General features: G+C 36.6%; 3 protein-coding genes across 4 annotated transcripts; 2 read left to right on the top strand and 1 right to left on the bottom strand.

The window, feature by feature from the left end:
* The first annotated feature begins 3,172 nt into the window (after positions 1-3,172).
* LOC111486508 (deSI-like protein At4g17486) lies at positions 3,173-5,691 on the top strand. Its single transcript, XM_023133688.1, has 4 exons — positions 3,173-3,495; positions 3,612-3,832; positions 3,938-4,225; positions 5,207-5,691. Exons 2-4 carry the CDS (start codon positions 3,625-3,627, stop codon positions 5,449-5,451), a joined length of 741 nt encoding a protein of 246 aa, XP_022989456.1. The 5' UTR covers positions 3,173-3,495; positions 3,612-3,624; the 3' UTR covers positions 5,452-5,691.
* A 384-nt stretch (positions 5,692-6,075) lies between these two features.
* Positions 6,076-9,821, bottom strand: LOC111486523 (NEDD8-conjugating enzyme Ubc12-like). Of its 2 annotated transcripts, none has more exons than XM_023133706.1 (6): positions 9,631-9,821; positions 8,408-8,531; positions 7,582-7,690; positions 7,191-7,269; positions 6,989-7,105; positions 6,076-6,610 (listed from the first exon to the last, which is right to left on the bottom strand). In XM_023133706.1, exons 2-6 carry the CDS (start codon positions 8,514-8,516, stop codon positions 6,473-6,475), a joined length of 552 nt encoding a protein of 183 aa, XP_022989474.1. In that variant the 5' UTR covers positions 8,517-8,531; positions 9,631-9,821; the 3' UTR covers positions 6,076-6,472. The 2 variants fall into 2 exon arrangements, with proteins under 2 accessions (XP_022989474.1, XP_022989475.1); XM_023133707.1 differs by lacking the exon at positions 9,631-9,821 and adding an exon at positions 9,433-9,518.
* Positions 9,822-13,212: 3,391 nt separating this feature from the next.
* On the top strand, positions 13,213-14,075 carry LOC111486604 (adenylate isopentenyltransferase 5, chloroplastic-like). The gene has a single exon (XM_023133773.1). It carries the CDS (start codon positions 13,213-13,215, stop codon positions 14,032-14,034), a length of 822 nt encoding a protein of 273 aa, XP_022989541.1. The 3' UTR covers positions 14,035-14,075.
* The last annotated feature ends 511 nt before the right edge of the window (positions 14,076-14,586 follow it).

Genomic DNA, 14,586 nt, shown 5'->3' with positions numbered 1-14,586 from the left:
TTGTACCGCAGGCCGGTTGATACGCTGATCGTTCCTCTGAGGCCAATCTACTGCAAAGTGCCTTACCTGGCCGCATCTGTAGTAGGCGTCTGTTCCTGTCCTGCACTCCCCCGTGTGAGGACGCCGACAGTTAGGACAAAGGGTCATGTTCTGCACCGAGGCTCTTCTTCGTTTATCAATGCGGCCATGGGGAGGTTTACCAATTTTGGGGTGGCTACGGTCTGACCCCTTTCCCTTGGCTGTAGTGTGGGATGATTGTGTTGTTTCCAATTGTAGCTTGTCGGTGCAGGGCACGTTAAGGATGGACGCCACCTGAAGGGCTTTTACATAATCAAAGGATGACTAGGTTGTCACATGCTCGGATACGCATGCTAGGATAATTCACCCAAAACTTCACATAATATTACACATCATCAGCTCATAACAATCAGTCATAGGAGGCTACCACCTAAGGCGAATAACTAGCATGCATGCAGTCAAAGTGAATCATACAAGTATTCCTTCCTAAACACCGACTAGTGACTTACCTAGTTGACGTGTGACCTTTTGCTATCATTTCTATGCCCGTGAGGTGTCCAAAAATACTGATTTTCTTCAATTACGTCCCTATTCACATAAAAATAGTATTAGAACTGGGATCGGGACAAAAATCAGGCAAACAGAGGGCGAACGGGCCAAAACGGGCGTCTCACGCACTAGCTGTGTGCCGACCACACGCGAGGAAGTGCGCCAGTCACAAGTCGCACGTGCAGCTGCTTCTGCGCAGTCGCGTGTCAGGAGGTCAGGTTTGGCTCAAGTTGGCAGGCGACACATGTCGTCATTCGACTGGAGCTGCGTTGTTCCAGCCGACGATCAACACATGTTTAGCGCTTGCCGAGTCACCCTCCGTTGCTCGCCGGCCGACACGTGACTGCCGAATTTTTTTTCTTCTCCTTCTTCTCTCTCTCCTCCAATCCGTAACATAGAGCCATTTTTTCAATTTTCATATCTTTTGATTTAGAGTTCAGATCAATATGGTTTCTTCGACAAGGTTCTAGATTGTGTTACAGGCTACGTCCTGGTATTTTTTTCTTAATTTTTGCTTAACTAACAGATGGGTTAAGAGCGTCGGAAGTTTGCTTACCGTTCTCATACGATTCTCGGATCAATGCGTTCGGATCGTGATTTTGGCCAAACTTCTTCACAGATCGTGTGTAGAGTTGTTCCTAGGTGAATATATCAACATTTTAGGACTCGATTCACATAGGAAAAGCTCAGATCTGAAAAATTTCGTTCAGAATCTTACCTAGCGAAACGTTCTTGAATCTTGATGGAGCGTCGGTCTCGCTAGCCTATCATTCCTTGTACAGGTCTCAACGTTTGAAGGTGGATTCCGATGTGGTTCGAAGAAACTTCTCAGCTACTCTTTTCTGTTTCCTCTCAATTTTCTAACTTCTTTTTTCTTTTGCAGGAGGTTTGATGGGGTTTTCCTTAACCCTGTTATGGCTGGATGGGCAAAATGACATTTTTGCCCCTCGACTTAAGCCAAACTTTTTTTTTCTTTTTTTGCGTTACATTTTTCCTTTGTTCCCAAATCACAATTTCGTTCTAACTTCCAACAATTCTTCTTTTAGGTGTCGTGGTTTCTTGCAAGGAGCACACATAAATTGTCTTCATACGTCCATTGGTTGTCTCATCCGTTATTTATATCTTTAATTACAACAAAAGTCGATGCATTTAAACTAGGATGGTTTGTCAAGCATAAGGCTTCATCTGCCTTTTTTTACTCAAGTAAGGGAAATTGTTTCTTCTGAGGACAACATTTTTTTGTCAAACTTGTTCTTGAGACCTACTAAAAAATTAAAGACACGATCTACTTCAATAAATTTCTTTAGGATTATAGCATATACAATACAATTCATCTTAAATACTCGATAATAACCGAGTTCATGCACAATGTTTACGCGTCATTGGCAAGTTCAGTGACCGTTTTTCTCCAAGATTCATTCTTTCTTTTCTTGGTCCTAAGTCAAAAATATGGGGTTACACAAACTATGGGATTACAAATAGCTTGTGGGCTTGTGGGCTTACAGGCTATGGATGTCGGCTATGTGAAATTGGGCTTGCGGGTATTGTCTCAAGAAATATGTGAAAAGCCCTAAATAGTGTGAGGCCCAATATGTAAAAATATCATTTTGTTCATTACAAGTGACCAAGGAATAATTTTAGTTCATTAATTTATTTATTACTATTAGTTAATATATTTTTTTAATAAGTATATATTTTATTCCCAATAAATTTTCATCCATTTATTACAATTTAAATGTTGATTATAATAGCTCCATATATTATTAGCAATTAAATTTTAGAAAGAAATATCTTTTTTTAGTTTATTAAAGAAAACATTTTATGAAATAAATTATAATATAGTCTTTTAACAATTAAATAAATTTAACTTTAATTTAAATATATTGCTCTGAAAATATATTATATTAAATAAAGTACGGACCGAGACGAGAAATATAACCTCGTCCCCAATCTCATTTATCTAACAGGTACAAAATGTTTCCTCCCATATTCTTGGTCTAAACAAAAATTTCTCTTATTCACATTTCTACACTATCAAGACTCCTAAATAAAATAGACATCTCTGAATTGGTACACAATATTAAATTAAATTAATATATCTGTAAAAAAATATATATATATTAAGAAAAAGAAAAGAGAAAAAAAGGAAAAGCATGTGAATTTTCATCTTTTAAATTCTGAGTTTGAACAAAACAGAGAATTGCACATCTCTTTCTCCATCCTCATCCTTCTTCTTTTTCTTTTTAAACTATGTTCTCATTTTTGTTCGAGCTCAAACATAATCAAAATTTAATAATTAAAACATTGATATCGAACGTAATAGAACAATATAAACATAAAATATTGATATGGTTTGTCTAATATTAATATGGTTCGTAATAGACAATATGAACATAGCTCAATTTTGTAAGAATATAACGTGTAATCGTAAAAGTAAAAGGAATAAATGAACAAAATGGGGAGCAAAGAATTGAAAAGGGAAATTTGATGAAATTGATTCAGTTTAAAAAGTGAGGCAGTCAAACTGTGAAATGGAAGAACGACAGAGTTTCGTTTCAAAGGTTCCATCTTTTAATTAGTTCCCAATTTCTCAGACATTCTTTTCTTTTCTTTCTTCGTTTTCCTCTTTTTCCTCTCATTTCCTTTCTTGCCTTTCACTCTCGTCCCTCACACACCACCATTTCCCATTTCTCTCCGCCCTCTTCTCCTTCTCTCCCACCTTTCCGCCTTCCATTTCCGGTCTCCTTCGCTCTCTCTCGCCGGAAAAAACATAAATGGCCTCTGCCCATTAATGCTTCTTCCCAAAATGCAAAACCCATCTTTCTTCTAAAGCGAAGGCAAATTTCTTCTTCATTTATATTGACACCAATCTCTCTCTGCCTCTCTCCCACTTCCGGTCACCGGAAACCGGCTGCTCTCTGTTCCAAGGTTTGGTTTCTCTGCTCTGTAAATAGATCTCATTTCTGGGATGTTTGTGATGTTTAGCTCTTGATTCGGCCATTGTTTTTCATGAATGTGTGTAAAAATTTGAGTCCTTATTGTACAGATTGAGACTACATGAAGTATATATCAGAGAAGGGATGGAATTGTATGATACCTCTCCATTTGAGGGGCGAATCTAGCTCTCACTTTTGTATCTTTTCGAAAAGGGCATCGAGATATGGTCCAGGAAACACTCCAGTTTATCTGAATGTGTATGACTTGACGACTGTGAATGGGTGTGTTTACTGGGCAGGGGTTGGCATATTTCATTCTGGGATTCAAGGTTTGTTGGGTTGTTCTTGAATCGTGTGTTGTTTCAATGAATGATTGTTATTGTTGTTGTTGTTGTCGTTCCTGATTGTGTGTGTGTTTTTATGTACTTTTACAGTTCATGGTGTGGAATATGCGTTTGGAGCTCATGACTATCCGACGAGTGGTGTGTTTGAGGTTGAACCTCGATGTTGTCCGGGGTTTAAGTTTAGGAAGTCAATTTTTATGGGTACCACTTGCTTGGATCCTGCTCAATTTCGAGAGTTCATGGAGCGTAATTCTGCCAATTACAATGGCGATATGTACCATTTGATTGTTAAGAACTGCAACCATTTTTGTGAGGATATTTGCTACAAGCTCACTGGGAAACACATACCCAAATGGGTGAATCGGCTTGCCAGAATAGGTAACTCAACATAGCTTTCCCTTCCCTCCTCTTTGGTTTTTCCTAGGCTTGACTTCTTTCAAACTGCTGTCTACTAAGAAAAGGAGGTATTTGTATCTACTGGAGAGAGGTTTACACTATAAGGAATGCTTCATTCTAGGAAGAGGTTAGAGGTTTCTGCGTCTATTGGGGAAAAGTTTCCACATTCTTTAAGTAAATGTGAGATCTCACAATCCACCCCCGAGGGCACAAAGTCCTCGCTGGCATACTACTCGGTGCCTGACTCTAATACCATTTGTAACAGTCCAAGCCCACCACGAGTATATATTGTCCTCTTTGGGCTTTCCCTTCTGAGCTTCCTTCAAGGTTTTAAAATGCGTCTGGTAGGGAGAGGTTTCCACACTCTTATAAAGAATTTATAAAAAATGTTTTGTTCCCCTCTCCCACTAAGGTGGGATCTCACAATTTTCTACTTTCCAAATGTACACAAACAATATGCATAAGGTTTTAAAAGGCGTCTATTAGGAAAAGGAGGTCTCCGTGTCTACTAGGGAGATAGGGAGGGGTTTACACACACTTATACTAGAGAGAGGTTTACACACACTTATACTATTGAGAGGTTTACACACACTTATACTATGGAGAGGTTTACACACACTTATAAAGAATGTTTCGTTCTAGGGAGAGGTTATGCTTCGTTCTAGGGAAAGGTTAGAGGCTTCTGCGTCTAAAAGGTTTGGTTTCCACACCCTTATAAGAAAATGTGGGATCTCACAATTCACTCCCTTGTGGGCACAAAGTCCTCACTGGCACACTACTCGGTATCTGACTCTGATATCATTTGTAACAGTCTAAGCCCACCGCTAACAGATATTGTACTCTTTGGGCTTTCCCTTCTGGACTTTCTTCAAACAAACAAAAATTCATTTTTTATTTTGAACTGATATGCTGCGTCTACAGCCTTTCATTCTTGAGAATCACTGTTTACGTTCTATGTTGCAGGATATCTATGTAACTGCATGCTCCCCAAGGCTCTCAAGACTTCAACTGTTCCACACGACTCAAATTTCCAAGGATATGACAACGAAAAGAAACGATTACGAACGACTTTTGGTTGTTTCACGTCGATTTCAATGCATCAACGGGAAGTTTCAATGTCTTCATTGTTTCTTCACTCTCACTATAAAGGCTGTCTGCCACCATGGGAGCTGAAAGGGACGAGAAGTCGTTCGATGAAGGAACGCTGACAACAAACACTCTGCTTGCTTCTTTGCTGCCATTTTTTCGATCCAGGTGAGAGATTTCGCCTCGTTTTGGCAGAGAAGATTTGCAGCTGCAATATTTGGTTCCATTAAGTTTTAGAGTATTCATTGTGAATGTGGTAGCACCACAGCAGTTCATAGTAATTCAAACAGACTGCACAATTATTTTTTCTTGTATATTTAGCTTTTTCTGGTTTTATTATAAAGTTTGTTTTTTTGGGGGAAAAGAAAGAATCTATTTATGTAGCTCTCAGTTCATATGCAGTCTTTTTCCCTGTTTCGTGTTACTTCCAGTATTAGTTTCGGCTTAAGGGTCGAAATTTGCTAACATCTTGCTAAAATGACTCGATATCAACTTAAAATTTGTAAATAATCTCTATAAAGTTTGTGAGAGCTTTAGTTTGATAAGAACTAAATTTTACCTCCCACTTAACTAAATGGTTCCCTGAGATTTCTGTCACTTGGCCCAAAAAGCTTTTCAATTACACAATCATTGGAGCAACACGATCGGAGTGGCCATTGAGATAAAGGGTTTGACAAAATAAAGATAAACATGATAAAAACTTTCCAATCTTGTGATGATGACAAAAAAAAAAAAAAAAACTGTGGAACTAACAGAGATTTGTTTTACAGACTTGAAATATATAAGGAAATAAATCATAGTGATTCCGTTCAGTAAATTTACATCCATAGTTGTAGAGACTCTGATAAAGAAAAAGAAGGGAGGCTCCAAAAACATACCTTATACTTCGAACGATCTGTCTTTAAACATAAATTAGAGGAAATACATACACAGATAAGAGTTTCAGTTCCCAGTCCAACTTCCATTTGAAACCAATACTGCAAACACACAACAAAGTTCCACCTGCATCACTAACGACTTCATGCTGCGTCGATGATGATCAGGAAGTCCTCTAAACACGTCGTCTTACCACAGAAGTTCAACAACCTTGCCGAGTCCGTGCTTTCAAATAATGTATCTGGTGCTTTACAATTCATGTAGAATCTACATGCAACGTGTGAAGAAAGTATGCCCCACGTAACCCCCAGCCATGGCTCTTCGCACATTGGATTCGAACATCTTTGGGTTATCCCTCAAAACAGCAGCAGCATCGTGGTTGAGGGGGTCTTCATGATTCGGTTGCTGCAAAAATCGAAAAAATAAAAAGTTAGCAACTTCAAGGTTCAAATTTATTTTATTCTTTGAACTTGTTCTTATTCCATTTTGGTAATATTTTATTTCAGTTCCTAAACTTCCTATAAAACCCATTTTAGTCTATTGAGTAAACATTTACATAGATAAATGTTTGAAGCAGCGAGTTTCACATTAGGTTCCAGATCACTTTCTTGGACATAATTAATGCAAAGTTAAAGAATTAGAACAAAACGATTGAAGACGTGTAAGGATTAAAACAAAGCAATTGAAAACTTAGGGACTAAAACAAATAAGTACGGAAATTGAATACTTTAATAGATTTTAAGCCTAATTTTGAAGGCATATAATTAGTACAATCATAAATACCGTGAAAAGATGAAATAATCCGTATATTATAGTGTTGATATTCAGAACGGGCTTCCAGTCCTCTCTTAAAATATTGAGACAAACATTTCCTTCCAAGTCGATATTAGGATGATACACCTGCAAGTCACACATGTTATCTATAAGCCTACTTTCAGAATAATTAAAAAACACAAAAGTAAATGAACAAGATCAGCATAGTTACCTTTGTCTTGCACTTCACTTTTGGTGGCTCGTGAGGGTAGACAGGGGAAACTTGGAAAGAGAAGAGAAATGTACCACCTCTGTTAACACAAAATCAAGGGACTTTTAATGTTCATTACAAGGGAACAGCTACTCTGGGTGGAAGGGAGGAACAAATATCTTAACAAAGAAATGATGATTAAACCCTGAAAAAAGCAATTTTTCAATACACAGCTTAAATGCATTAGAACCAAGTCCAATGCAAAGTTCTATTGATACCTCATTGATGGAAATGATATGACATCCATCCATGTCTGAGATTCGGGAAATGTAATGTCTTACACGTACATTTCAACTTAAGAAGCATATATTGCAACTAAATTGAAAAACAATATTTTCAAGAGACTACTTACAGATAATATCCTTCATCAGGATGAATAGTGACCTCAAAGTTCATCAACTCATCCTTGCCATTAGGAAAGGATATACTACACGTTTTTGGCAGGTTCAGTTCACTGATATCTACAATTAAAACAACACAAGCACATAGCCATATTATTCCGTAGTGAAAGGAAAATTGATTAATGTTTATATCATATTTATATCTACATACATGGGATAAGAGACATATCACTAAGCAAAGAAAGCAAAACTCAAGAAGATAAAAAGCATCTTACGCTCAAAGCCACATAGGTTAAAAAAGATATTCCAGTTTTCTTTAATACATAAAAAATATGATAATAATAATAAAAAAAAATAAAAAAAACTTCTAGATTGTACGTCAAGATGAAGCTATGAAGAAACCAGAGCTTTGACTGCATTATGACACAAGATACGGCCCACTCAAGGATATCTCTAAACTTTCAGCTGACAATTGCAAATTCTAGACTGATAGGAGATTTAAAATAGAAGTTTCACCAGGAATGAGGATAGCTGGGACTGGACAAAAAGATGATCTATGTCTTCATGGCCTTGCATGCAATATCATATTTAAAATTAAGAAAATCCATAAAACAAACCTGATCCGAACATTAGTGAAGACTATGGATGCAATAAATACAACAAACCAAACAAACAGGTTTTCCGAAAAATAGCTCTAGCAAAAGCATAATTAACATTAACAATCTACAAACCACAGAACTTATGGCTTCAAGGCAAAAGTTGTCCACAGAACTTATGGCTTCAAGGCAAAAGTTGTTCACAGAAGACGAAAATGAAAATGAAGTAACTAGGCTCTACCTTTTTGAAGACGCAATTCTCCTGCAGTTTGCTTCTTGACAGGAGGTTTTCCATCTGCATTTTTTGCGATCTCTCTCTGCTTTTCCTTCACTTTAAAAAGCTTAATCATCGTTCCTGCAGGGTACTGTATAAATAGGATATCAAATTTGGAGCACTGCCAGATCAAAGTATTCCAAAAAGCTTTTTGTCAAAAAGTAGAAGACATGGGTACTGGGTAAAATTGAGAATAATAAATTCAGCCAATTGAGTAGTAGAATTCCTATATATATATAAAGGCCCAACAACTAAATCTTTACACTAATCTCAATCAAATTATAAGACTGCAGATGATAAAACGTTTTTTTCTTCTTAACTGCCACTTCAAAGGCAGTAAATTTGAATAGCAAAGACAGTACAGGGTGGTTATTAACAATAAATTCAACTGTACCATATAACAACACAACGAATGAACTGAAATCAAATTACAACACTGCAGATTACAAAAATGTATCATCGGTTGCCATTTCAAAAACCGTAAATCGAAATAGCAAAGACTTGAGGTCTAACAACATTCAAATCAGTTATGAATGACAATAACACCGTGGAAGAAGCAAAATCGACATTCCTAAATAAAGAAGAATATTGCACTAACAATTGCTAAAACAAACCCCAAAGTTCCCTAGAAAAATTTCCACGCATTTTCCAGCCAGCATGCCGCATCTATTCCTAGTACATCGTTGCATAGCCATCGAATCAAGAATCAACTAGATCACAATAACTGATCGGGATAGCAAATACTAGATATCCAGCGCCATGTGCCAGCAAACTCGATTACAAAACAAACAAACAAAACAGAACAGAAGAGAACAAAGCTTAAACTCGTTAATTACTTTCCAATCGTCAAATAGACGACGCAGAAGAGTTGAGCGATCAAAGCAATGAAAACAAATATCAGAAACATCCGCATAGAACACTATCCAACACCATAAAAAATCAATTAAAAAAAAAACCACAGCAATTAGGTTCTCATAACAACGCAACAATACCTAATGATGCAAGGCGTAATCAAGATACGCTTCATTCGACACGCATAAAACACTAACACAAAATCAATGAAGCTCCAACCCTGGATCAATCAATCAATCAATCGAGAATGAAAAAGAAAATGAAAGCAAGCTGAAACAGAAATGGAGCCGATCGCAGCAGAAAGAAAAGCGAAGAACAGAGAGGAGACTAAAGCTTGCCTGGATTCGAACGAGTAGAAACCAATTCTCGAGAGGATAAAGCTGAAGCAGAGGTTCGGAAGGAAGAAAGCGTGTAGAAAGTGAGAGAACGGAGGAAGATGGGTTTGATTCAGAGCTCTCTCTCTCTCTCTCTCTCTCTCTCTGAAATTATCGTCGTACGCTTTCCAGGGCCAAATTCGGATCCCTTCGCTTTCGAGCTTCCACTGAGGACCGGCGTCATCCACACCACGTCAAAAACTTACTTCACCTTCATTCCAGGTAGCCTATCACAAATCGCCACGTAGGTATGGTGAGTGACAGCTCGGTCGACTCACTGTTGGCATTGCGTCGTTTCTGTGGAGGAGGGACCAGAGTAAAGGAAGCAATCTCCTGTTGCGTGACTCACGTTTCGCGTTCTGCACCCCTACAATTATTATCTGAAAAATATTATTGAATATTTTCTAAAAATTTATTAGATAATTAACTATTGTTAAAATAAATTAAACTAAATAAGTCATTTATTATTTAATATTTTTTTGTCAAAATAAATTAAATATTATTTAAAAAATTATTATTAATTTATTATAATTAAATATTTAAAATAAATTAAATTAAAAAATGAATTGTTATCGAAATTATTATTAGTTAATTTATTTTTATTAAGACAAATTATTAAAATAATTTTAATTAGTGTATTATAAATATTTATTTAACCGCATCCCACTTGACTTTTCTTTTGTTTTACCACGTGCTCGTATATGTACCTTAGGCCTGACTTTAGCCTAAAACACATTATGTTATTGGAAACCAACTGGGAATGTGTATCATATCGTAGTGTACCTGTGTTTACATAACATACTAAAAAAGTAACTCGTGTTTGTGACATATAACTTGCATGAAGTTTCGTGTTTTAAATCATGGTACATGATTATGATATACGTCATATTTCCATATATTTCATGATATGAATTCCATATGAAACATGCATACATGTGCATGGTATATAACATTTATACTTATTATATATAATTAATCAAGTGTTTTATAGGGCATAACGTAATCATAGTATCACAATATACACGAGTCAATAAAACAAGTAAATAATCCACAAATTAAATGTTAACTATACATCATACTATCCATCTAACTTAGTCCAAAGACATTCCAACAATAACCTCATTCACATGTTGGCCTAAGCCGAAATAACTAATCAAAATTGACTAACCAGGAGTCTTTGTTAAGGATATTTAGTAATAAATTATAGTTTACCATATATATTATATTTGATATAGGCAAATATCTAATATTTGCTTTATTATTATTATAGGTATCTTTCCATTTATTGTTATTTCCATTTATTACTATTTTCATATCCTTGTAATTTATTTGATTATAAATAAGATAACTTTCACATCATTTAGGTGTGGTGGATTAATCAAACATTCACAAGGTATCAGAGCCCTCTCGGTTTAACAACCCCGATCCTTTCTTTTCAATGGCTTTTGAATTCTCTAATCTTCTTCTCCACCACCCCTGCTGGTTTTGACGCCGCAAGGGCAATCTTCATGGCTGTCGTAGTCGGAGCCGATTGATTACTCTTCGGCTCCACCCTATTGACCTCCAAATCACCTTTCGTCATACTCTGTACATACAACCTCACCTTTTCCAACCCAATCGGTTTTCCCCTTGGCTAATATAGTCTCTCTCATTTTCTTCCCAATCAACCTTCATCCTTCACATAAACCCTAACCTAAACCCATCAACCTTTTGCAGAGATTTACCTTCGAAATATGGGTGCCGCACTGGCCTATTTGCCAACCAAGTTGCCGCCGCCTTTCCTTCCTGCCAAAATTGGCTCTTTCGCCCAATGTGGCGACTCTTCTGACTGTCCTTCTCTATCAACCTTTTGCAGAGATTTACCTTCGAAATATGGGTGCCGCACTGGCCTATTTGCCATCCAAGTTGCCGCCGCCTTTCCTGCCAAAATTGGCTCTTTCGCCCAATGTGGCGACTCTTCTGACTGTCCTTCTTGCCAAAATTGGCTTCTTCGCCCGATGAGGCGACTCTTCTGACTGCCCTTCTCGCCAAAATTGACTTCTTCGCCCGATGAGGCGACTATTTCCATATCCTTGTAATTTATTTGATTATAAATAAGATAACTTTCACACCATTTAGGTGTGGTGGATTAATCAAACATTCACAGTCTTAATGACCTCAAACGCTTCCAATTATGTCAAAATAGCTCTTAGACGATTCAAAAGGGTAGGATAATGTTCAAAATACCAATTAGAATCGTTATGCTAAAGTCAAGCTAAGAGAAAAACCGAAAAATGATTCGAAAACACGAACAAGGGAGGAAACTGAGCTAAGTTGACGACGAACTATGGCTTGGAGAACTAATTGACGAAGCCACATGCACCAGATGACTTGGGAGAAGCTTGGGTTGTGCGCTTGCTTCAGCTCAAGCTTGAGCAATGGGGCGCACGTTCATGTCTACGCCGAGCATGAGATGATTGTGACTAGGGTGAGCATGAGCTGATGGCTTGTTTGTTCAAGTCTGGGCCAAGCTAGAGATAACGAGTCGGGTGCTTGCATCTAGAGTAGATTGCACTAATCGAGTTAGATTGAATTAACCGAGTTAGGTTGAATTGAGTGGTCGATGGGTTGATTTGTTAAAATTAACACCAAAATATATATATATATATATATTCAATCTTCTATCCATTCTTTTCACTTCTAATATACTATCAAATTAGAAATTTTGATGGGAGACTAGTGTTGATTAAGAGTTTTGTTTTAACTTTTTTATATATATATATATATATATATATATGTCATTTTTTCTACCATAAATTTCATTTTCTTAAAGAAAATATTTACATTTTTAAAATAAAAATAAAAATTTTGAAAACAGTTTTTAAATTTTTAAAACTTGACTTAATTTTTGAAAATATATATACAAATAAAAAATAAAATAAGCAAAACAGTAGACCAAGTATTTAAAGACAATTTTTCAGAAAAAAAAAAACAATTAATCTAAATTATTCATATTTATAATTGATAACAAAAGAAGTTTCCACTTTGTTAGATATTTAATATTACTTGTGACAAATTTGTATTATTTTATAGTTAGTATATGATTTTGATATTTAAGATAAATCACTTTTAATTAATTTATTCGCAACAAACTAATAGTATAGTCTTAATTAATTGAACAAAAATATTTAGTTACAAAACGTCGAAATTTGTTAGATGAAATACGGGTTTTTATGTATGTTCGAAAAATATTCAATAATCTACATTTCGTGCATTTCGGTATTTTTCGTGTTAATTGGTTGGAATTTATTATTTTTTAGTAATTACTAAAAAAAAACTAATAATCCAACAAACAAAAAGGAGTAAAGTTTTATTATTTAAAGCGGAATTTATTATTATGGATTCATTTCACGTCAACTAGGTGATATCGTTTAGAGTTGTGTCTCAAATTTAAGGTTTCTCTCTTGTTCTTGTTGGTGTTTGATTCTCTAATATTTTTTAATATAATTTTCATTTTAATTAATTATTTTTTGTTATTTTGTTGATATTTAAAGGAGAATGAAGAACATGGGGGACAAGAAGCACAAAGTCGTGTTCGTTATGGGCTGTACTGCTTCTGGAAAATCAAAACTCTCCGTCAACCTGGCCGCTTACTTCCCGTCGGAGATCGTCAACTCCGACAAGATTCAGTTTTACAAAGGCCTTGACATAATGACCAACAAGATCACTGACTCGTCCGAACACCACGGCGTTCCTCACCATCTCCTCGGCGTAATCGAGGATCCCGAGGCAGATTTGACGGTGGATGACTTCTGTCGCTTTGTCGAAGGGTCAATTTACGAGATTGTTGGACGCGGACGTCTTCCAATCATTGTCGGAGGATCGAATAACTATATTGAAGCATTGGTTGAGAATCCGAATACGAATTTCCGTTCGAGATTCGACTGTTGCTTTATTTGGGTTGTTGTTTTGCTTCCTGTTCTTTATAAGTACATTGCAAAACGAGTCGATAAGATGGTGGAAGGAGGGCTGGTAGACGAGGCTCGAGAGATGTTCATTCCTAACGCCGACTATAGCCGTGGAATTCGCCGTGCGATCGGTGCTCTGGAGTTGGATAAGTACTTCAAAGCGGAGAAAAACGGCGAACAATTGTATAGAGATGATTTACTTAAATTGGCGATTCAAGAAATTAAGGGCAATACATGCAAACTCGCATTATGTCAATTTCAAAAACTTCATCGGCTACGAGACGAGCTCGGGTGGAAATTACACCAGGTCGACGCCACGGCGGTGTACGAGAAGAGCGGAGAAGAGGCGGTGAATGAGTGGATGAATGCGATTGTGAAACCGAGCAGAGCGATCATCAGGAACTTCCTCGAGGAAAATTGATCGAAAACAAATATGAAGAAGAGGATGAGAATTGGGGTGTTGTCTGCGTTGGTGACTGTGGGTGTAGGTTTGATGGTGAACTGGATTTGCAATGGAAGCTGGAATGGGGTTTGAAGATATTGCATAGGCGGAGGCTATTGCTTCTTCATGCATTATAAGTTTATTACCTTCCTCTTTTAATAAATGCAAATATATTGTATTCATTTATTATTTCCTTTTATAGTTATTTCCTTATTATTTGTAATTTACCTTATTTATGTATTTGTATTCTGTAAATGATTATAAATAAGAGAACTCTCACCACCATTTGGGTGTGGTGGATTAATCAAACATTCACATGGTATCAGAGCCCTTTCGATTTAACAACCCTGATTCTTTCTTCTCTATGGCTTCCGAATCTTGTTATCATCTTCTTCCTTTCAATACTCTAATCCATATGATCACCATCAAACTTTCTTCCTCCAATTATCTTCTTTGGAAAAGCCAACTTCTCCCTCTCCTTGAGAGTCAATATTATCTTCTTTGGAAAAGCCAACTTCTCCCTCTCCTTGA

The sequence above is a fragment of the Cucurbita maxima genome, unplaced genomic scaffold (assembly GCF_002738345.1).
Source record: "Cucurbita maxima cultivar Rimu unplaced genomic scaffold, Cmax_1.0 Cma_Scf00011, whole genome shotgun sequence".
Lineage (NCBI taxonomy): Eukaryota > Viridiplantae > Streptophyta > Magnoliopsida > Cucurbitales > Cucurbitaceae > Cucurbita > Cucurbita maxima.
The sequence above is the reverse complement of the archived record's forward strand: the minus strand, read 5'-3'. Positions and strand labels throughout refer to the sequence as shown.